The 22481-nt window shown below is 44.6% G+C and overlaps 2 protein-coding genes across 4 annotated transcripts in view; one reads left to right on the top strand and one right to left on the bottom strand.

Moving 5' to 3' along the window:
- Qin (tudor domain-containing protein qin) overlaps window positions 1-22481 on the bottom strand; it is a 143000-nt gene that overhangs the window by 103677 nt on the left and 16842 nt on the right. The window lies entirely within an intron of this gene.
- LOC139820776 (uncharacterized) overlaps window positions 2123-22481 on the top strand; it is a 33955-nt gene continuing 13596 nt past the window's right edge. The window contains exon 1 of the mRNA XM_071791295.1: window positions 2123-2403. Within this exon, the coding sequence (XP_071647396.1) occupies window positions 2349-2403 (55 nt within the window). The 5' untranslated portion in view covers window positions 2123-2348. The remainder of the gene's footprint in view (window positions 2404-22481) is intronic.

The following is a 22481-nucleotide window of genomic DNA, read 5'->3' as shown; positions in this document are numbered from 1 at the left end:
GCCCGTGTTATTGTGCGCACGTCGAGGACGGCTTACCTAATGGCGTACAATTATCGTCCCTGAAAAACTCACCCCGCCAGACGGTCTCCTTCTTTCTCACTTCCCGCTCTTTTCTCTCGGTTTATGGAATCAACGTTTTAGCGCTCGCGGCCGCTCAGGATGTAATTAATCCTCGGCGCGTTAGCCGCTGAAAATGAGGATAGACGTTTATGCGTAAACTTGCGCGCTTTCTTATAACGCCATGACGGATGGAATCTCGCATTTATCTGCGCGATGTAAAAACGCGACGGAATGCAGATCCGCGGACTGTCCTATGTTTCTAGTGTTTTAGATTGGTATATTTTCTTACGTTCGCCGCGTGGACGTGCGACGGCAATACTTTCACGACAACGTAACGAAAACCACCGAAATTCCAACAAATTATATAAAAGGCCGCCTTAATTGTTCCAGTGTGCTCGTTATGCGAAAGCGAGACGATTTCTGCGACTGCGGGAATGCCGAAGCTACACCGCAAATTGACTCTTTCGAAGGGAACTGAAATTCTGTCGGGCAAAACGACCACGCCCGACCACGCTCGTGATTTTTGTGCTTTCGTTACGAATGGAAATTTTTGTTTAATTTTACCAGAGGGCCGCATCTGAAAAAATAGCGCCGATAACGGTCGAATCAGAGTAGCCGCGGCCGGTAATTGTCAACCGCGGGACCGCGGCCGCGGATTTGTTGTCCGTTTCCTCCGAGGAAACGTTTTGCCCGCTTTTCATCCTCGTTTTTCCCATTTCCCGACTAATTTTCGCGCCGCCCACGCGATTACGTCATGCGCCGGTAGGAAGTCTCCGCCAAGCGCTACCGTATCAAGATCATGCATTCGCGAAACGGCCATTTACGATGGGACATTTTCCGCATCGGTTTCAATGATCTGACGTGAAAGAATGGGGCTGCTTTCTACACAGAAAGTCTAATTGTTGCATTTAGAATACGAGCTCCCTCACCTCTCTCTCTTTCTCTTAAATCTCTCTTACACACTTGTTCTCAACGCTCGTGATTTTTTGCTAGATACGATGTTGCCAAGATTTAAATGCCCGAAGGCTCGAAAGCGTAAGAATAATCTTCGCCGCTTATCTTTAAACGTTAACGATCTGAAGATCGGATTGTTCAATTCACTCACTTAGCACTTTGTGAATTGAAAGAGCCCCCCGCGATGCTCCACTTTTCTCGATAATCGCGCAAATAATTGTAATCGGTCTAATGGAAAGCCGGGGCAGCTTGTGAACCGCCTAAAAAGTTCCCTCGGAAAGTAATCAGCTTAATCAGACACAGACAATTACGTGTAATTATACCGGGCGCCACGCAATTTCTCCTTTCGATCTACTCGCAACGCTTCTTTACGAGGTAACGCGCTTAATGCTCGCGAGAGTTTACGCGGGCGATAAAACCGAAGTTGACGGCGCAGGAACGCAGGCTCATTGTCAGAGACTAGAAGAAGAGACAGCCTCGCGACGCTCGTGCGTCGGACGTTATCTTAATATTTCGCGCGAAAGGCAATGAAACTTAAACGATCGTAGTTTCTCGTACTCTCGTACTGCGTTACGCGTCCTTTACGAGAGACAGCAACGGGAATTTCGTTCCTTTATAAGCACGCCACTTATATACGTGCCTTTCTCCGATAAAATGTGCGCGGACGGACATTAAATCTTGCACGTTTAGCGTAATTAGTATTTGCTCGTTCAAACTTTACTTAGCTGTCAGCTGATCGGCGTGTTTCACTGATCAATCTCAGTCAAGTACGGACGATCAAGATTTAGGAAGATAAGTTAACAAAATAAGTTTTAGAAATTAAACAAATTAAGCACGTCTGAAACCAGTGCCATTTTTACGATTAACAATGATAAATTTAATGATATCAGATACTAAATTGTAATATTAATTTCATCTGTTAACATAAACATATGAGGCAGAAGACCGCAAAAAATGACATTGGTCGCTCACCCTACTTTCCCCAAAATGCGTCAATTAATCGCGATCATTTTCGAGACTTCGAAGCGTATCCAGTTCCCAACACTCTCGCTGAGAATCGTTTGGCCGTGAGCGTGCAACGCGGGGCCCGCTATCTTTCTTCCCACCATGGCGAAAGGCGACCGCGGCAGCGGCAGCGGCGGGCAAAAGCAAGAGTCAACGTACGTACGTTCGGTTCCGCTCCGCGACGGCGAGGATACTACCGACAGTGTGCCATCGAAAGGAGTCAGTTTCCGCGTGGTCTCCGGCGCGTCGGTCACGCCAGGTGTTGTTTCTCTACTTGCCCGCTCCGCGTGTCCTCCACTCACGGTGATCACGCACGTAACACCGTGGAGATGCGCTCGACGCTCCGCAATGTTCATCGCGCCCAAGTCGCGCTACTCTCGCTGGGTGAGTACGAGATTGCGGATGCGAAACTCTCGCGATACGATGCTCAGCGGATTAGTTGTAGGAAAGTTATGCGCGGGCCAAATCGGCGAATTCACGCTCCGGTGGGCGTACCGAAGACGGCGAAGACGCGTGACGCGAAAGTCTAGCTATTGACGCGCGAACTTGACCATTGTCTCGAGAAGAAAAGACACGATTGGATAGCTACGATGTAGTATGATTGACATAAATGTTCGCGCGATACTGTAGCGTGACGGAAATGTAATACTGTTCGGCATTGAAACATCAGCGTGACGCTTGGCTGCTCAAAAATCTAAGTAATCGCCGTAATCGGTGTTACAAATAATGAACGTAATATATATAAATCAAATAGACGTTACTTAAGATTGTAACGTTGTGTGATTAAAAATGTAACTTATAAATAATAAAATTGAATAATTATCAGAGATGACAGAAAGATTATTTTGAATATCAAGTCGAGGGATAATCTTGGTCTATTTTCGGTATTGCAATCAACTCGAGAACATCATTGAGATGCATCCTCGATGCTAAGTACATGATCGCTCGGTGTAGAGCTGTAGAGGATTGTATACCACGTAAACACGCGTTCCTGACACGTGCCGAGGTCCCCGGGGAATTTGTCGAGGAATCGAGGGCAACTGGTTAGCACCAGCCGTCGTCTATATATCCGTTTCCACGGAACTCGGAGTTGCCGTAAACCCGGCTGGAATCGTATCTCCGGCTAACGTCAGGCGTCGTCCTAGCCGTCGGCGCCGACGTCGACGCCGTCGCCGACGCCAATGTTGACGCGGACGGCGATGCCAACAGCAGCGTCGGAACACCACGGGGAAATCAAGCGTTCTCCGCTTTTATTTGCATAAAATAATGGGACTGACCGCGTCACGTTCGAAACGTCGGCCTCGCAGATTTTCCCTGCGAATTTCATTATTCCCCGGCACATCTGCCGCTTCCTCCCGGCCCGAGACCGCGCGATGGTACTTCGATTCCGCGTTCGGCAACAACAGGCGACGGTCATTAAGCCGGATGCAAATGGGATAGAGCACGCGTAAGGAAATTCCCAGCGCAAATTTCTTTCTCTTGTCGCGTGTCGCGAGTAGAATCGCAAGTGCGCGGAGAAGCTGAATGCCAAAGAGAATGCAATTGCGAGAGAAGAATTAAAAGATGTCAAATCTATCAAACATAAATATATCTGTCTTCGTTCGCGTGCACTGGTGTAAATGTAAAAATCGCGTGAAATAAAGGTATAAATTTGCGGCTGTGGGGAAAAAGGACAATATGAACTTCGAAAGTTCCAAAGACGCTTGTGGATAACTACCATATTCTGTACATGAGAGATAAGTGGCTCACGGCCGTGTTTTTTCGGTCATTATTTACGCAATCGCGCTAATTTCACGTGAACCCTTTCTATTCTTTTTTTCTTCGCTCCAAGCGCGACGTCTCACGAAATCCATGGCCGTTGAATAGTGGTGGCACCGCGCCGCGAAATGGGATTATGTCTCGAATTCGTGGTAAAGCCCGACAGTGCAAACTAATTCGTCGCTCGGGTATATTTTTAATTCGCGGGCAGGCGTACGCGCGGATCGGCGAAAAAAACCGTTTTTGCCAGCGATTGTAACCGGCGAACGTAACCGTACGTGCGCCTGTACAAACATCAACGGAACGATGGTTCGGAATCCCGGCCGCCGGCCTATCATCCGGCTGCTATCCCAACCCAGAGCGCGGCGCACTTAATCCCGGCAAATATAGACGGAATTCCGCAGCATTGTTGCGCATACGACGAGCAGATTTGAATATTACCGTTGCGCACGCATCACGCTAATCGCTCCCCTGTCGCTCGGCTATACTGCGATTAATTATCGGCTGAGCGCGTAATCCAGCTCGCACGCGAGTGAAACTTGGGACGAAATCAATTTTCGTCGGATTCAAATCCTAAAAGCGTTATCTGGCGATTGTCAACGCGTGCTCCCGATCGGATCATCGTGTAAATCCAACGAAATATTAACACTACGCAAACGCCGTAGAGATGAAACTTGGATCTTAACATAACGGATAAATCTAACATTCAGTGTAAAATCTAAAATAGCTTAAGATCCATGAATTAGTTGGTCCAAAAGTTCCGGTACGAATAAATGTGAAAGATAAATCCTGCTCCGATGTGAATAGTACATCTTGGAGTAACTACAAATTAAGTGAAGGAGGTACGAAGCTGCTAGCTCTGACAGTTAATTCTGGAAACTCGCCAGAGTCCCAGACATATAAATCCACAAATGGGCGACCAAAATCGAGGAGCTGAAATATTTACGCGGAAGTTTAGACGGAGGATTGCGTAAACAGTAGAATTAGCGGATCTTCGAATCATTCATCGCGTCCTTGGGTCTTCGAAATGTGAATTTATATGCCAATTTTAAAATCCTATAATGTGGGTTAATGCGAATAGCAAAATCTTTCTGAATCCCGCGTTGCACGCTACCCTTCGACCGGCGACGTATGTATCCTTTGCAGGAATCAAACGTCGACGGAGTGCAGACGGCGGATCACCGATGAATTTTTCAACGTGCTTAAACCAGAAATCCTCCTGCTCGTCGAGCACAGAGTCGGTCGTGATGTGCGGTATCAGCGTCGATATCGATGCGCTCGGGCGTATCCATTAAATCGGTCGATATACCGATGGTATTGTAAATACGATACGTGAGCCAAAGATCCTTACGACCGCTCGTACGGCAAACGCTGACAAAGGTCTTCAGAAAACTCCTCCGCGAGTCCCTCCTACTCTCCCCCCGCGTTTCTTTCCGACTTCGCCGTAGGAAAGACCAGCCCTCACACACATACACACACATGTCCACACAAACGTCTTTCCCGATCGTGAAACTCCGCGACGGTGTTTCATCGTGTTACGTGCTGGCTTCGGACGTTTTTCTTCTTACAACGGAATCGGTTTTCGCCGACGAGGCGATCGTAAAATTTAACGACGTTAATTCGGGGCCCGCCGGAATCTCGTCGCGAAACAACCGAGCAGGAGTGAAATCGAACTTCCTAATTCGTCAAGCTTTTAAAATGTATTGGGTATCCTAAATAAAATATTATTCACAAACATGACTTTAATAAAAGAAAAATATTAATATTCTTTACTCTAGATTAAGATTTTTAGATCCCAAGCGCCATGACGATCATATTGCAAAAATCGAAAAAGCAAGTTGAGATATACGCAAACAACCGTACGCGATGCTTCCAACTCGTCGTTCGACGACGCGGTCCAAGACTCCCAACCAATACAAATATACAGACATGGCTTTCGCACTCCCGGTTATAATACCCGGAACAAACTGAAGAGATTCGGACGAGAGACGAATCGCGCGAAAGTTTATTAACTGCAACGGGGCTGCGGCTTGTCTCGCGCGACAAGTAAGTAATTTGTATTCGCAACAAGTTTCTCACGTCGGTAACGAAATATCGGGGCACACGCACGTATATCATCGCGGCTTTCCGCCGCGGACTCGACAAATTTACTTGCGCTCGTCGAATCACGCAGGAATGCGTTAACGATGAATAAAAGAACCGGAACAATGAGAAAAAAGTAGAAAGGAAAGGGTGCCAAAGGCAGGCGGGTCTCTCGCTCGACGAAACGCATCGTCGCGTCGCGTCGTGCCGCAGCGTCGCGTGCGATTTGTACTACGCCAAGACAAAAGACGGCACGCGATATCTCAGGCATCGCGATAAAACATGCCGTCACGCCAATTTCGCTCGCGTGTCGGCAACGGGACGTGGAACACACGGGAAACCCGAGCGTGCGTCCCCATGCATACGTGGGAAATCCTCGTTAACGCGGTATATGATCGTTGCGTCGCAATAATTTTCATGCGTTCCGTGAATCTTATTTTTACTTTCGACCCGCGAGCACGATATTCTCCTGTCCCTTATAAGATTTATAAACCGATTATTATGTCCTCATCAATCTCACCGTGCGCACCGAATTGCCGCAATCTCCGTTTCGCCCGTTTGCTTTGAGAAAAAAAAATGGAGCAATGTACTCCGACATTTAATTGATAATATAATGCGGGAATTGTGCTTTCTATCGGTATTTATATGCGAATTTTTAACAATACCTCATTCCTTCGATTGCTTTTGTATTTCTCGGAGTCTATTTTGACGTTTCACAAGCGAGGCTCCGAGCGTGGAAAACATCGCGAGCTGACGGCTCGACAGAATAACAAGCATAATGCACTGGAACGGAAGTGTAAAGGCGACGTGTTCGGCGAAGATCGAAATTGCGCGACTCGCCGGAGGTTTTTCCTCCCTATTGCCAGAGCAGTTTGCGTTTCCGTGCATATAAGGTTTCGCGTAGCAATCGCGGGACGTGTTATTATCCGTACACAAGCTCGCTTCTCTCCCGCGCGAGTTTACCGCACACGTTTCGCGACGCCGCGCCGCGCGCCGGGTGAGACGTCTCCTTCAGCGAACCGCATTTTCTGCATGGCAACGCGCTCACGCGCGTTGCAATTTCTATTCCCTGCATTTTATTTCTGTTTCTCCGATTCTTCGCCCTCCGCCTTCGCTCGCGACCTCCACATCCTCCGTCTTTCTCCCCCACGCGATTTCTCGCGGCATGGTCTCTATGTGTGTGCGTTGGTGATTTGTAACGTAAACTGATACTCTCGGCTGCTTTCACCTGCCCGACGACTTCGAGTAACACGGTAATACAACCCGCCGTTGATACCTGTTGTAATTAATGCAACCCAATTTGCCATTACGCCTTTTCTGTTACGTTACGGCATTAACGGGCAAAATTTACATAACGCCGGTGCAGGAAAGGAATCGTACGAGCGCAGCGCAACGTGTGGAGAACGACGCGCGTTCGTTCAATGAAATCTGATATTTCTTTCGTTCTCTTAGATCTTTCTCTTTCTCCCCGGAATCGGTTTCATATATTTAATAGAAATTCTCCCCGGTTTCCCCGACGCGGTAGAATGAAAGCAGACAGAGACGCAAAGAGGGTGAAGAGAGGGATACGGAGGAACGGGCAACGGTGCGCATTCGATAATACAATTTATGATCGCGGACGATGGCGTATAAATTTTTATGATGATCAGGTAGCAACAGCGTTTGATATAGCCATACGCGACCCGACATCCAGGATGCTCGCCGCCAGTACACAATCGCGTGCGAAGGGCGACATTGGCGATGGACGTGGCTTGAATCGATCGAACAATCTCTTTATGGCCTGATGTGCGGCCTCGTATAGAGGTGATGTTACGTCGGCTTAATCACTCGCGGACTATTATAGGCGCAAAAATTAAATTTAACACGATGTCGGTCGAGTTACCCAACGTCTCTCATAGAGTTTGGTTGGTTTAGTTTTGTCGAGAGAGGAGTATCTCTTGGAAAACGTGCTTTGACTTTGGAAAACCGCACAAACCCGAGTGAAACCTAGTCAACACTGGAAAGAGTTAAAATCTTCCGTATCACCATGTTGCTTATCGGCAGTTCGGAAATGTATAGGCTGATAGATCTATAAACTAGTGTGAAATTTTCAGATCATTGTTGCGCAAGGATTAAACGGATAAAACAATCAAGAGAAAACAATCCACCATGCTCGCATTCCCACGCCGACCGAGCGCGAGCCAAGCCGCGGAAGTGGCTTTCCTGCATGCAAATTTCGTGCATTCCTGAAATTTACGTTTCTCTTACAACTTCCTACAGGAAGTATTAGCTGATTGAGGAATCCGCTTGCGCGCGGCACACGGCAGCCGGTAGGTACGTCCGGTTCGCGATCAGGGCCCGTTGCGCGCTCGTTAATAAATAGAATTCCTGGACGGCGTACGATCGATAGGTACCTATGAAGGTGCATGGAAATCGGGAACGATAGTTATCGACGGGCGCTTTCCAGGCCGCGGAAACATTGCCACGCTATTAGTCAACGGTAAAACGGCCGACCGGTCGCGATCATAAAAATCATTGTCAGTGTGAACGTAATATATTACACCGCAAACGTACGGTGAAACGATCGTCATCGTTTCAATAGATTTATCTTTAAACGATCGTCATCGTTCCAACAGATTTATCTTTAAGCGCTCGTCATAATATATACCTCTGTCCAATTTATGGATAATCGGAAAAGAGTGCAAATATACATATTTTGTTATTCCCCTTTCATATGTCAAATTAATTAACCTCGCAAATCTACACACAACATCTGTAGTACGTACATTATTGCTGTCTAGACGGCGTTTTATTCGAGAATAAATGGTTTTGACTTTTATCTGAATGATATTTCAATCTTTAGAGCTTATCTCGCTTTCGGAATGACCGATTCAATTACTACGCGAAAGGATTATTTACGCCTGACGCGAGATCGGCGCTCATTCGAAAGTTAAAGCTCGATGATCCGAAGTGTCAGCGGCGTTCCTGCCAGTCATCGACGGAGGGATTAAACTCGTTTCACCACGTGTCACAATTGATCGGTATTAATCAAGCGAGCCCCGCAGGACTGGACTGCTGCCAGTTAATTAGAAAATCACTCATGCGCTGCGACATTGCGATAACGGTTTTTTCTCTTCTCGTTCGTCCTTCCTCCTCCTCGAGCCTCGGGGAGGACCTCCGTCAGAGGCTGGGGAGGAAATCGTTGATATCATATTTATTACGACGAACGACAAACGCGACGAGTCTCTCCGAGTATTACTCTCGACGAGCGTCGCAATAACGAGCCGTCATTCGCTGGTAAAAGCTGCACTACTTGCCGGCGTTTGTGAGAGCGCATGATATTGATATCCGGACAAATATATTTTCCCAACATCCAAGTAACTATCAAAGTTTACTTAGTAACTCGGTGACGCGCCACTCCTTACCCGGCGTTGCTCCTTTTGCTGTCGCAACTCCGGTATACGTCATATATATCAGATCCTTAATAATATTCATAAAAACTGAGGAACAGTATTTGGGATATTTAAAAAATGTAGAGATTCGAGTGTTTTTAAAACTGAGAAAATAGGATCTGAAGAAAATTAAGGCGCGTAAAAAAGCCAAAATAAGCAATTAAGAACTCTAAGATTGCGTGTTGGATTCGTAGATCTAACGGCAATATTTATGTGTCTACATAAGGAAGAAATAGATATACGTTCAAAATGTACTTTCGATTCGATCGCGTGCAACGAACGATGACGCGAATGCGCGACGCAAGAAACGAAACTGAAATGCGATAATGAGTACGTAACTCTGACGTGGCTGTATTAATAATAGATGATGATTGTCTGGTGAGCCATAAAAGCGCCGTCTTGTACCGCAACTCCGGTTTTAACTTCCATATTAAGACCTACTAGGATATTGAAAAAGCTGCTACGGGAAATAGCGAAAAAGCGCAGCTGTCACAACATATAGTGACATCGCGACCGGTTTGTGAGAATTTAATCTTGATCCATCTGATTGACGCGATTACCGCAGTGGCGCGAGTTTGCTTTTCGCTATACCGCGTAAACCAAAGTTATGGCACAATGCTTTCAAAAAATAAATAGCAGAATCTTACTTTCTAACACATTTTTCAATTAGTATTTGCACGAAATATTCCACGGAATTTCTATTGGAAAGAATGGAAAGTAATATTTCAAAATTCCAGGTAATGTAATGAAAGCACATGTTGATTGTACTATTCGACTATCTTGCGGTCATCAAGACACGCGAATAAAAAATCGATATCTGTAATCTATAAGAATCAAGGTTCTGGGTAATGCGATTTTGTAATCGTAACCCCGCATCAGTTCAGACAGCAGATATTAACGGGAGATAAGTAAAATACCGAGGAATCCATTAGAAAATTGCAGATAAATATGAGCAAGCTTTTAACAGTCATTTCTAATATTTGCTGCAGCGCTGTCTGATACACCATTAATATTAATTGATCTCACCGCGTCCGGCCTATTATAGTAGAGTCAACGTGCACTCGCAAATATTTGTCACAATTATCTGTACATCGCCGAGGGAAAAATGAAAAAACACGTTCATGTTTTTTTTATTCGTGTATATATACCGCATTTCTGCACTCGCTTTCATCCGTGCACCTACGCCGTTGCCGCGTGTGAAAGTGCAACGAATTCCCGTGATGGATATTTGTTCCGATTTTAGGTATCGCCGAGCTATACGTTTTCCCGTCATCGGACAGCGCGCTTTTACATATCCCGACAGCTTTTGAAACATATTTATTCCGGCGGAATGTCGCGCGCGGAATACACGCGAGAGAGAGAGTGTATCTCGCCTTTTTAACTGAATTAATTAATTGCATAAAACGCACACGCTCAACGCGCACTTTGCGTACATTTTTCATTGCCCCCGAATCAGAATTAATTATTCCGGAAACAATTTGAATGTGAATCGCGTGACTTTTCGGTCACTCAGCATAAATACAAATTCATACGAAATCGCGGGTGATAGTGGCATACTCATATTCGTGAAAATCACGTAGCGTGCATTAAAAGTTCGACAGCAGTCGAAAAAATAAAATTAATATTTTATATAACGTTTAGCAGGTAAACGTGCTCTATCTATCCCGCATTTCTGCATTCTGAAAGAATAAATTTCAAGCATGCGAATGAAACACCGCGTAGCATGCGGTCGCGATAAAGTATGTCATAATTATTCGCATTTTTACCTTCTTACTTCGTTGCTTCCGTCAGAATTCAAATATGGTGATACAATTTCTCTCGAGGTAAAGTTCTTGAAAATTTCTACGACCTTTTTGCGTTAAGCATAACGGGACAAACAGTTTTCCGCTTCTTACAGCTTTCCGACTTCCCTCGGCTCGACTAGTTGACGAAATTAAAGTTTACCAGAGATTCAATATAACTCCGCGGTGTATGTATGCGAGCGCGCGGTATGTAGCCTGTCGACGCAACGCAGGTACGAGAACCAGAGGCCGGGCTCCGGGCATAATATTTCGGATAAAGGATATCGCGTGTCGTAAAGCGCGATGTAGTCGTCAAACGGTGCGACGACGTCGCAAAGCGTGGAAACGGGGGGCGAAACAAGGGAGGAGGAGACCGAAGAAACGGTACAGAAAAAGAAGAATAAGAGGCGGCAGGCGGATGACGCGACGAAGACGTGGGGCGGTAGCGACGGTGATGATGGCGTTCGCCGCAACGAATTCATAACTTTGTAGCGTAGAAAATTTTACCGCGGCTCGTAAAGGAGGCACGCTATATACGATGCCGGCCAATCGGCAGCGGGCAAATAGCGGCGAGGACGGGCGCGTCGTTTCGATGCAAGCGCGTATTTACGGCGAATGCGGTGCCGGCGCGGGCGGCAGAACGATGGATCCACGATGATCGAGAGTCTGAGCCTCGATATCTCCTTTCGAACGGGTTACGATCGGCCGCAACCCCCCGGGGCGAAGAGACGCCGATGAATTGCGGCGAAACAATTTTCGCCTTCTTATTCGGTCGATTTGGATGAATAAACGTGAAGCCCGGGGCGAAGAGAGCGGTGATCAAAAAATCGATAGCGAGACATGTGACATGAATAAATTGTAGGAAACTGTAATATTCTCTCGAAAAGGCAACGCCGCGTTTTAGAATGAATATGATATCGAAGAGTAACGTGACGAACGAATATCACTTGTTTTACCTACAACTTTAATTTAGCAACGGAGAAATTATTCTTGAAAAAGACATTTGAAAAAGACGCTTGTCACTGGATATTCATTTTCCAAAAAAGAAATTCATTCTAGCTATGCTTTCGTTTAAAATCGATGGAGCGACTAACACGCACAAATAAAATGCGAATAATCTCTTTTTTCTCGAGACAGTTTACCTGTCGTGAGAAATAAAAACGGAGAGAGAATTGAACTAACAGATTATAAAAATTTGCAAAAACAGGTACGATATCTGTCAGCCGTTTTTACATGTGCGAGAACGTCACAAAAATATAAACGTGAACATCTTCTTGGAACCGCGATAGGCGACCTTCTTACTCTTCTAGAATTGCTAATGACAGGTCTAAAATCGGTTCTCGTATTTCTCGAATTTCAAAATTCCGGCATATTGATGAAAGTTAAATCTGATTATATCATGTTCCCATGTTTGCACGTCATTCTAAATTAATATATAGCGGAGCCTTGAATTTAAATGTCCTGTTTAAATCATTTCATTCAAACCTTGAATCTTAAGTATTGCCAATAGGTCATGGTCATCAACTTACAACTGCATTTATAGAAAGTATATAACTTGAAATACTAAATTATAGGATTTGTACAACTGGAAACTTTCGTGTTTTTCGACGAACAACATACCACTTACATTCCACGGTACCGAAATTCATGCGTTTAACCGACGATACGCGCAACTCTCTTGCACTTTATTTGTTCAATCCCGATCTAGCATCAGCCGCGTAAACATATTCGCGCGGGCCGTAAAATGCGGGGATATCCATGTGCCCGGTTCGACCGAGAAACGGCCGTAAAAGTCCATCGCTGCTGCTCGAAATTATAGTAATCCAGTGATATACGAGGCATCCCTGTAACGATCTCTAAACGAAACCATAGACGTCCATATTGAACGCAGTGAAAACACACACTGGTGTTAGGTACGTTAATGTCCACGTCGCGCGATCGGTTTTTCAATCAACCGTCCGGCGAACCCGTTATTATATCAAAACGTCGCGCAAAACCCACGTTTGTGTTTTTACAATCGCGCCGCTGTAATTTTATAACCGGCAAGCGATCAAGCGGTCGAGCCGTACGAGCGATGCGAATTACGCTGGAAACCGAAACTGCAATCACCGTGTAATTCGTATCTTTTTTTGCTTAGAAACGATGCTAATCGATTATCAAAAGAAGCGGCGATCTACAAAGAAAGCAGAAAAATAATATCGACGAATATCGTTAACGTTAATCTAAATTTGTGTTTCCTATAATTCGTTTCCGACGATCTCCTTAAATGTTTCGTATAAGGATGATGTAACGACTCGAGCGTAGAATTTATCTTATTGTTAGACACAATGACACGTCATACCCGAGCCGGTTTTCCCCGAAGAAAAATTTAATAACTTGATTATATCGCCAGGCGACTATCACCTCGTTCAAGCACTATTCTGTGCCAGCATTTTTCAGGTCAAACTGCAGGAAATGAAATGACGTTTCGGATCGCATCACGTCGATTAATCGGCACCGACGTGCACATACGAGGCGACGCGTAAGTGTGTAAATGCGTGCGTCAAATATAAACGGAAACCAAACGTTGAACTCGGTTAATGTCTTGCGGACAGGTGAGCAGATGAGGTTGCCCTGACGTTGATAGGTTCGAGGGTAGGAGAGAACGGCGGCCGAACCGAGAGCCGAGATCAGAGAGAGGATCGAGAGATATCGCGAGGGTGAGGAGCGACGGAGGATAGAGGATAGGGTGGGTTTACAAGCGAGGGGACTGTAAAGTGGTAACCGCAGAGCTCGGTACGGGAGCCATCGAGAACAGATTGCAACTCTCCACCTGCACATCAACTATCTCCTCTCCTCCTTCTATCTTTCCCACTACGTCGCTGTTCGTATTTATCTCATTCTCTCTCCTACACGCGGGTGCGCGCGCGCACTCTCACCTATCTTCCTCTCTTTTACCTACGTACCCCGCCCGTTGTTTCTCTAGCCATCATGTCTCCCTCTCGCTCGTCGTGTACGCGACCTGACACCACCGTCTGTTGAACCACCCTCTCACCGAGCCGTGCGCCGCCAACAACCCTGCTTACCTCGCGAGCACAAAATACCTGACAGCCCCATTGTCAGTCCTATTAACAGGTGTTAGAGCGCGCAATTAACTCGGAAATCCCGTTGCCGCTTTCGGCCTGGGGATCGATCAGAGCCGGCCCCGGCTGTTTGTCTTTCCGGGACGACATCGGCGAAAAAGGTGAACCGTACCGCGCACCAGTCGCGCACCGGATCTAGTGCCGAAATCTCATTACTTCCGGTGGTTTTTGCAAAAACCCCGACGTCCGATTAATCACGCGCAATTTGCATCTCGCGCAAGTCGAGAGAATGGCGGCTGAGAGAATGGATTTTCCACTCGCAACAAGTTCCTTTCCACGAAGTATAAAATTCGCGTTAATAAGTAACTCTTCGCGCGGGGGGGGGGGGGGCTAATAATCGAGTTTAATATTCGAGAATACACTCCTTTATTTATGCTAATAAACAGTCCGGAGCGAGATTAATTTTCGTTTAAGCGTTTACCCTTGTAAAATCTTGCCTGTTCTAAGGAACAAGATGATCGTAATAAAACGGGCGATGAGGCAGTATCGTTCTTCATGTTTCGCAGCTATATTTTTTAAGTAAATTTATTATCCTCTCTCCTTCATTTATCCTGCATTGTACACACCATAGATCTTATATATTTTTAGTAAATTTCTATTTTCAACGATAACGGATATTAGAATGCTTGTAAATCTATTGATTTGATCCTATTTAAGTTATCGTTTAAGCATACTCGTTGTATGTTAATCTCAACTAAATATATTTCTTGGAATTATCCATAAAGTTCTTAATTCCCTTTAGATTCGTAATACAATTTTATTTTACTTTATCTAGTAATTTCCCGCTGACTAAAATCATCCGTATTTCCGTCAATTTCCGACGCACCGAATCCATCCCAGATGCCTGTGTATCTCGGCGCGCTGTAAAAGGGAAAAGGGATAAACAGGCTGCACAGTTGCCCCCTCAGCCGGCTTTACGACTGGCACTCAACGCGTTCGAAACAGGCGTCTCTCTCCGGATGCACGCCCGTAAAACTTAATTGCTGTTGCAATACGTATATATCGGGCAGAGCTGTCCCGGCGTCATGTACAGTTCTATGTACGTATATAGAAATCTATCGTGGCGGGATGTACACCGCATACGTACCCCCCTCTCGCCGCTCTCTCATCCCCTTCATTTTGACTTTCCTTCCTCCACCTCTACACATCCGGCTCTTTTCTATTTCTCGCTCATCCTCCAGGATCTCGCTCCCTCCTCCAATTCGTTTGCACTCTTTTTTCTGAATTTCTTAGTTTTTATATATCTCTTTTATCTACGTCAATTTCACTTAGCTCTAAGGAATGCAACGAAGACCGAGGCAGGTCTATTAGAATTTCACAAAGTTTACCTTTTGTTTTACAACTTAACTGTTCGCATAGAAAATAATGTAGTTGTTCATATAACGCGAAACTTTGAAACGCGAAAAATAAGGGTAATAAGAATCCTGCGAGAAACATCTGGGAACAATTTACTCGTAGTCGATATTTTCTTCGTAGCTTGGAAGTAAGCGCACTTGAAAGTAATGGAAAACATAATACCGAACCATGACGAGATCAACGGGGGTGCGCAGAATTTCCATAGCCCTCATTTCACGTCGTACTTCACCCGTGACACAGACGATAGATCGCGCGAACAGACGTATTATTATATCTCAAAAGCACTAGAATCCGTCGGCGGCATTTGATTGACGACGGGACATATTGGAGTGTGCGTTATGTCATAGAGATTCCTCTTGACGGCTTCGAAAAGCAAGGAGTAAAGGAGAACGAGAAGGTGAATGAAGAGACGTAGGTATTAGATAAAATATGAAAAGAAGAGCTAAGCGACAAGCAGACACGCTCGTCGTATTGACGCGCAAATCGAAGTGTTTTAATAAATAATGACGTTGAAAATTCGATCAATAAATAAAATTAAACGGCGAATAATACAGCGAGTCAGAATTTAAGCAAGTGACAGTCTTCGAATATTATAGGTCGCGAGAAATCAATCTTAGGATTCAAATTTTTAATACATTCCGAGCCATTCGAACAGTGAACCTTCGGGACTCTAAATTCTTAGGTTATGAAAACTCTCAAGGATGTTCCGTTGCTTTCACGGGGGATAATGTTCTTGTCCGCCGGAAGAAGTTGGTATAACAAAAGGCGAGACAGTGCAAGAGACACAGAACGTTCGATTGCCACGGGAGAATCTTCCACTTCTCCTTCCACCCTCGAGCAATTATGCATAATAGGGGTAGCAGCTGGCCCGTAGCCACATCTACCTGTTGCACGAGAAGAGCCGAATTGCTTGTCGGCGCGAAACTACGGCGCCGTTCAAGAGGTCGTTCCCGAGGGTAGGAGGTAGGACACTGTGAAAGAAAGAGGCCACACGTCGATTTAGAGGTGGATTTCCGGCATCCCGGATGGAGAAACGTGAACTCGTGTCGGGAAGAGGGTCGCCGAGATCGGATTTCAGTTTCGCTCATTCGTACGGGGCCGTGAAGGTCTATCGAGCGTTGAGCCGCATCTTATATATGTGCGCGGGAACGTCGCAACACGGGATAAATACATCTCCCTCGAGAAGTAGCTCCAGAAAAGCTGACCAAGAGCTGCCTCGAACGAGTTAAATGTTTCTAATGAATTTCGCATGGATTTCGATTAACTTCGCAGAAACCCAACTAAAGATTTCACGTCCCGCAAGTTATCGCAATAACCAGCCGTTACAAGCATACTTGCAAATTAATTTACTTTTTATCGGTGATATGTATACACAATTCCCTGAATATGATCTAGCGCCAAGTTTTATGTACCAATTGACGTATCGGTTGTTAAACGCGTTAATCATAGAATTGTACCCGCGAGGAGAATATGCGAAGGTTTTTATTTCGTAATAAAATAGACACGCTAACAGTGCGCTATGATTTCTGACAACTCATTTCAATTTAATGTTCGAAAAGAGAACGTCCGAGTGGACGAGTCTTTAGAAAAGTATTTAGAAATTCGAAGATATCCAAACTAGTACTTTCTAATTAAATTCTCGTCAATTTAGCATTAAAGGTTCCCAAGAATTAAGATGATTACGTTTACTGTTTTCGAGCCCAGTCAAATGTTAGTTCATCTACAAGCGGCATTAGATACTAGTTGACATTTTCTACCTCACGTTAATGTAACTGAACTTTCGCACGTAAATCAACTAATTCGAAGCAAAGGTAAACAAGCCGTGGGAGAAATCGGGATTAATGTTAACGAGAACTAACAAGTTTTCATGACGTGTTTCTGCGTTTACTGCGAAATTTATGATTCACTGTGTAATACTTTGCACACCGATACTTTCTAATATGTAAACTCTTTCCATAATATGCGATTAATAATCCATATATCTCACATAATACAAGAAGAATAATCAGAAAAAAATACTTTTCCTTGCGCGTATGTGCCGTAGCAAATTCAGCGACTCTTTCATCTCACTTGTGGTATTAATTTAACCGATATACCTGCCACTCACAGTATTTTATTTTCCTGAGATCTGCGCCTTGTTTCGAGTATCGGATTACTTCCAGAGAAATCACAGTTTGCGCTACAATTTTCTTGACATAATACTACCGATCTCGTTAGCGATTCAAATGCTAATAATCTGATATGCTATCATTGACGTTAGAAACGTGGGAATTGTTAACCGCAATCCATTGTCGCGTCGCGTGTCTATAGAAAGCGAAACAGGAATTTTGCGTAAAGACAGTAACCAGAGGGTGTCTTTTGTATCGCGTCATAATTCGTAGACGAACCAACATTGTCCGCGTCGGGCTGGTATATAACAAATTCCTGATACAAAGCCGACGGTATAATTAATTGCCGTCGTGTACCGTTTTAATATAATTATGCGCGACTACTGATGTTACTGCTAATTGCGAAAGTTTCCACGCGCGCGCCGCGCCGGTGCAATGCCGCGTACCACATTTCGTTGATAAAATCCGCACGTACACAGCGGAAAGTTCGGTGTGATGCGGCTAATATTTTCCGCATTTTCTTTCCCCCTGGCTCACAATTACGCAAATGCATTACAGTGGAATCGTGATACCCTTGCCGCGCACGCCGCGGTATCAACTCCGATCCCGAGTTCATATTTCATTACGCTTTTCTGCCGCGGGCTCAGTTTCGCGAAAGTTACGCATTCGAGCATACAGCCAGCCTTGTTACGAAAAACACGGCGGCCAGGAGAAAGAAAACAAAATACGAGATGTAATGCGCATCGTTGTACAGGCTAACGAAATATCGGAATACCTAGTTGCAAATAACATTCGTTCACTTAGGGCCAGTTTCTAGTTTCACACTAGTTTCACAAGTGTCGGTTAACTTTTAATCTTAGATTAACTCATTCTTCGTCTCCTTCTAACGTCTCTTCCCCTTAGAAAGAGACGAAAAGTGAGTTAATCTAAGATTAAAAGTTAACCGACACTTGTGAAACTGGGCCTTGCAAGGGGATCGATCACTTTTAGACGCAAAAGTCTATGGGCTGATGAAAAACACGCGTTATTATATATGACTATATCGCGCATCAAAGATCGATGAAATTCTTACACAACATATTATAAAGACGCAAATTCTCACAATCTCGCGGTGAAAGAGTTAAGTAATTAATTGCCCGACCACTTCTCTACCGATGACGTAATATCGCTCGGTTTCTCGACCTCATTCAACTTTCGCGGTAATTAAGCATGCGCCCGATAATATTTTTCTCGCTGGTAATTACCTAGCCAGCGAGATAAAAGCTCTTCGCCGATCGTGTTCACACGATTTTCTTTGAAGCCGGATGTGCGCACGATTGCTCTTGTGCGTAAGATTTTCGTATCTACTCGATTTAGTCTCTCGCCATCTCTTTCGTTGCCACAAAATCTCAAATTTTCCATACAAAAATTCGACAAACTCCAATGCCATTCCGGGAAAGATCGCGAAATCTTTCGTGGGTTTTTCGACGTGTTAAATAACTTTCTCTCCCTCGCGCGTCAGACGGTAGAATCTACTTTGTATTTTCCTCGCAAGACGTCATCAAAAACTTCCTCGAGACGAGACATGGCGATGTTTACCCAGACGACGCGGTGCGAATCTCTATGGAGACACGTAGACACGCATTCTGCTGCCTGTTTACAACGCTATGTTCCCGTTCTGGAAAATTCCAATTATTCACGTCGTCCAAGTTTCCCCGAGCTTCGACGTTATTTATCCGGTCGACTGACGACCGCGCCAGCCTCCTTCTTTTCCGCCCCGCGCTTCTTGTTTATCATTCGCAAAGATTTCGGTAATAATCCGGATGAACCGCTCAATTGCTCTTTTCATCAAACTCACATATACTCCCTTTCTACCTCGCTTCTACTTGTAAAATAAATGCCGGATGAATAAACGTTAGTACGTAAAATTAAATATTTGAGATATGAAAGCGCGCGGTCTAAAACTGGAAAAAATTCTTGGCATGGCGTTTATATTCCACGGCGTACGCGCCAGGAGGAGAAGCGCTAATTCCGACGAGAGCCACGCACGCTTGTCGACGCCAGACGGGGCGCGGTAACATAATTTTTCTTGCGTTCAATCTGCCGTCGAATACGTATGCGCCTCGGCGCGACGAGGCGCATGTTTTCCCGCTCTCAAAACGTGTGCCCGGCTCGGCACTACGTGATTTTCGTATACGCGCGCTACGTGCGCCAATTCAATTCATTATACGTTGTGGCGGCACCAGGCAGACAGGCTGATACACTTTTACTGGGCATTTTATAATAACCTTCTGCCAAAGACGCGGAATTCGTTTTTTATTAACGAGAAAGGGAAAAGCACGTAAATACTCTTCGCGGGACAAAGGAGATTTGCAGTGGCAGTCTCACGTAGATGTATAACGATTTTCTTCACTATATAGGTACGCGTTGAAAGGCGAATGCCTTCAACGCCAACGCACGTGACACTCGCCCGAATGCCGTGCTTTCCTCCACGGGCGAATCAAATTTATTGGGAAAGCAAACGACGCGCGACGACAAGAATTTATCGAAGAAGCGTATCCATTAGTACACGGTCGTCCTTTTAAAGATTGCAAGTTTCCGCGGAGATCGAAAAGACTGCCCTCCAGCGAGATTTTACTCTTCAATCGCGACCTTTAGTTCTCGCAGAGGGAATTGATCCGCGCAGAGCTCTTTGGGCGTAACGCACCTACGGAGTTCCCAATACCGCGGACATTCACACACAATGACACACTTCCAAGTTTGTGTATCTGAAACGTTTTATTTGTGCTACATTATCCGAACTGACTATTTTCATTGTTCAATTTTAATCTTCGTATTGCACCCGAGAGGAAAGCAGGTGCCATAAAAACAAAGAAAAGAAGAAAAGAAGCAACCTTTAGTATATTTCATGCGATGTTTCAATCGCGGCGAAATTTCTCAGCGAATCAAATACATACATCTTATTCGAGATTTTTAAGCGAAAACGCGAGATCGCATCCAAAGATGAAATAACAGAGTGATTCGTAGAACGGTACGCAGGAAAATAATATATAAGGAACGACAACTCGAGGGTTTACGAGAATGAGTTAACGAGCCAGGGGATGGCAAGGAGAGGCTTAGTGGTAGTTGCGGAAGGCGCTAATTAGCTCCTAACGGGTATGTGAGTATAATTAATTGGCAATCTGCGCAAAACCACGTATAGAAAACGCGCGCTGTTTCGTGGCAAGTAAATGCAGTTCCGCATTTTCATCTATTAATATTTAAGTTTTCGTATCGTGGCATTCAATTTTATTGACAATCAGTTCCGCAAGTACCGTAAATTCTCCTGCAAAAACAGCGAATCTAAGATCCTAAAAATCTACGAACTCGCAAATCACTTTGCTGGCGCGTTAATGCATCGTTGAACGACACGGCGCGGCGCGGCGGCGTGACGTCGCGGGGAAAAAATGGCGAGGAAGTGATGTAATCGAACGTTCGCAATTGGCTATCGTCGTAAAAATCGGGCGACACGGGGAGGAGAAATATATAGCCCGCTTGAAAAACCAACGATCCGACGGCCGCCGTAAAATCCACGGACCAAGACCGTACACAAACTGGTCGTTGCTTTCTCCGGCAGGTTGTGTGTTACACCCATAAGTGATAAAGTGGCGAGACGACGCGAGCGTTTCGACTTTCTCGATACGCCGCGCGCGCGATACTCGCGTCAGACAAATCTTATTTGATTAACACGTGCCACGGCTAAAGAAAACCTTTGTAACCGCATGAAAGAAAATTACCGACAATTTAGATATCTACGAGAAAATACAAACTCGCGAGAAAATACAAAGCTTAAAAAAAAGGCAGATTTCCGATACTCGGACAAAAAAATTTTCGATTTATCTCATAAATCAGTCCGTCAGACTATTTGGTCATAATAGCGTTCATCATGGCACACAGGCGAAATTTCGGCTAAATTGATAATACAATAGGGGCAGGGGTTTCAAACCGGATTTTGCCGTGAGCGGTTAATGCGTTATATTATATAATCAAAATCGTCAAATCATTATTCACACAATTCCTATGTATAATTAATATCGCGGTTAATTGAAATCCTAGCAAAGGACAAAGACTATGCGAGAACGTTTAATGGAATTATAAACTAAAGATGAGTCCCGTGATTGATCGGCGTTCATACAATTTGCATGCTCCTGAATCGCGCAGTGTGCATTTTATTGCATCGATCGTATTCTTTATCGAAAATCTTCTCTTTTATTGTCTCGTTTCCGGATGCATGAAGCGGCCAAAAGGATGAAGTTGTACATTCAAAAGCAATGGCGGACGAGGTGCAGTGGGAGCTCAGAAATGAAAAATGAAGCCGTCAGAGCGAAAGGACTGACAGTTTTGTTCTAACTGTTAATTAGTAATTGTTCAAAATATTAGCCATCGATGCGAGTAAAGAACAAGACTATCTCTGCGATTCTCATATCTTCTCACGAACTTAATTTCAAACCTTTATTAAACGCTCATAATTATTTCCAGAAAGAGAGAAAGAGAAAGAGAATTGGCATACATTTAACAAATTTGTTACACATATCTTGTTAAAATATCAATCACCGATTAATATATTTTCCGAGAGAATTAATCTTTTACAATTCCGATTATATAATAGAGAAAAGAGAGAAAATATCGTTGTTCCGTCCTCTTTCCAATATTTAATATTGTTTATCTGCTCATACATTTAAATATTCAAATGGTGAAGCGGTTAAATATTGAAACAGTTCAATTCCCATTTATTCACCCGCACGCACAATGTTAAAACATGTACAAATATATATATAATTGTCTAAATGCGTTTCTTTTTTAATA

This window comes from Temnothorax longispinosus, chromosome 10 (genome assembly GCF_030848805.1).
Source record: "Temnothorax longispinosus isolate EJ_2023e chromosome 10, Tlon_JGU_v1, whole genome shotgun sequence".
NCBI classification, from domain to species: domain Eukaryota; kingdom Metazoa; phylum Arthropoda; class Insecta; order Hymenoptera; family Formicidae; genus Temnothorax; species Temnothorax longispinosus.
The sequence above is the reverse complement of the archived record's forward strand: the minus strand, read 5'-3'. Positions and strand labels throughout refer to the sequence as shown.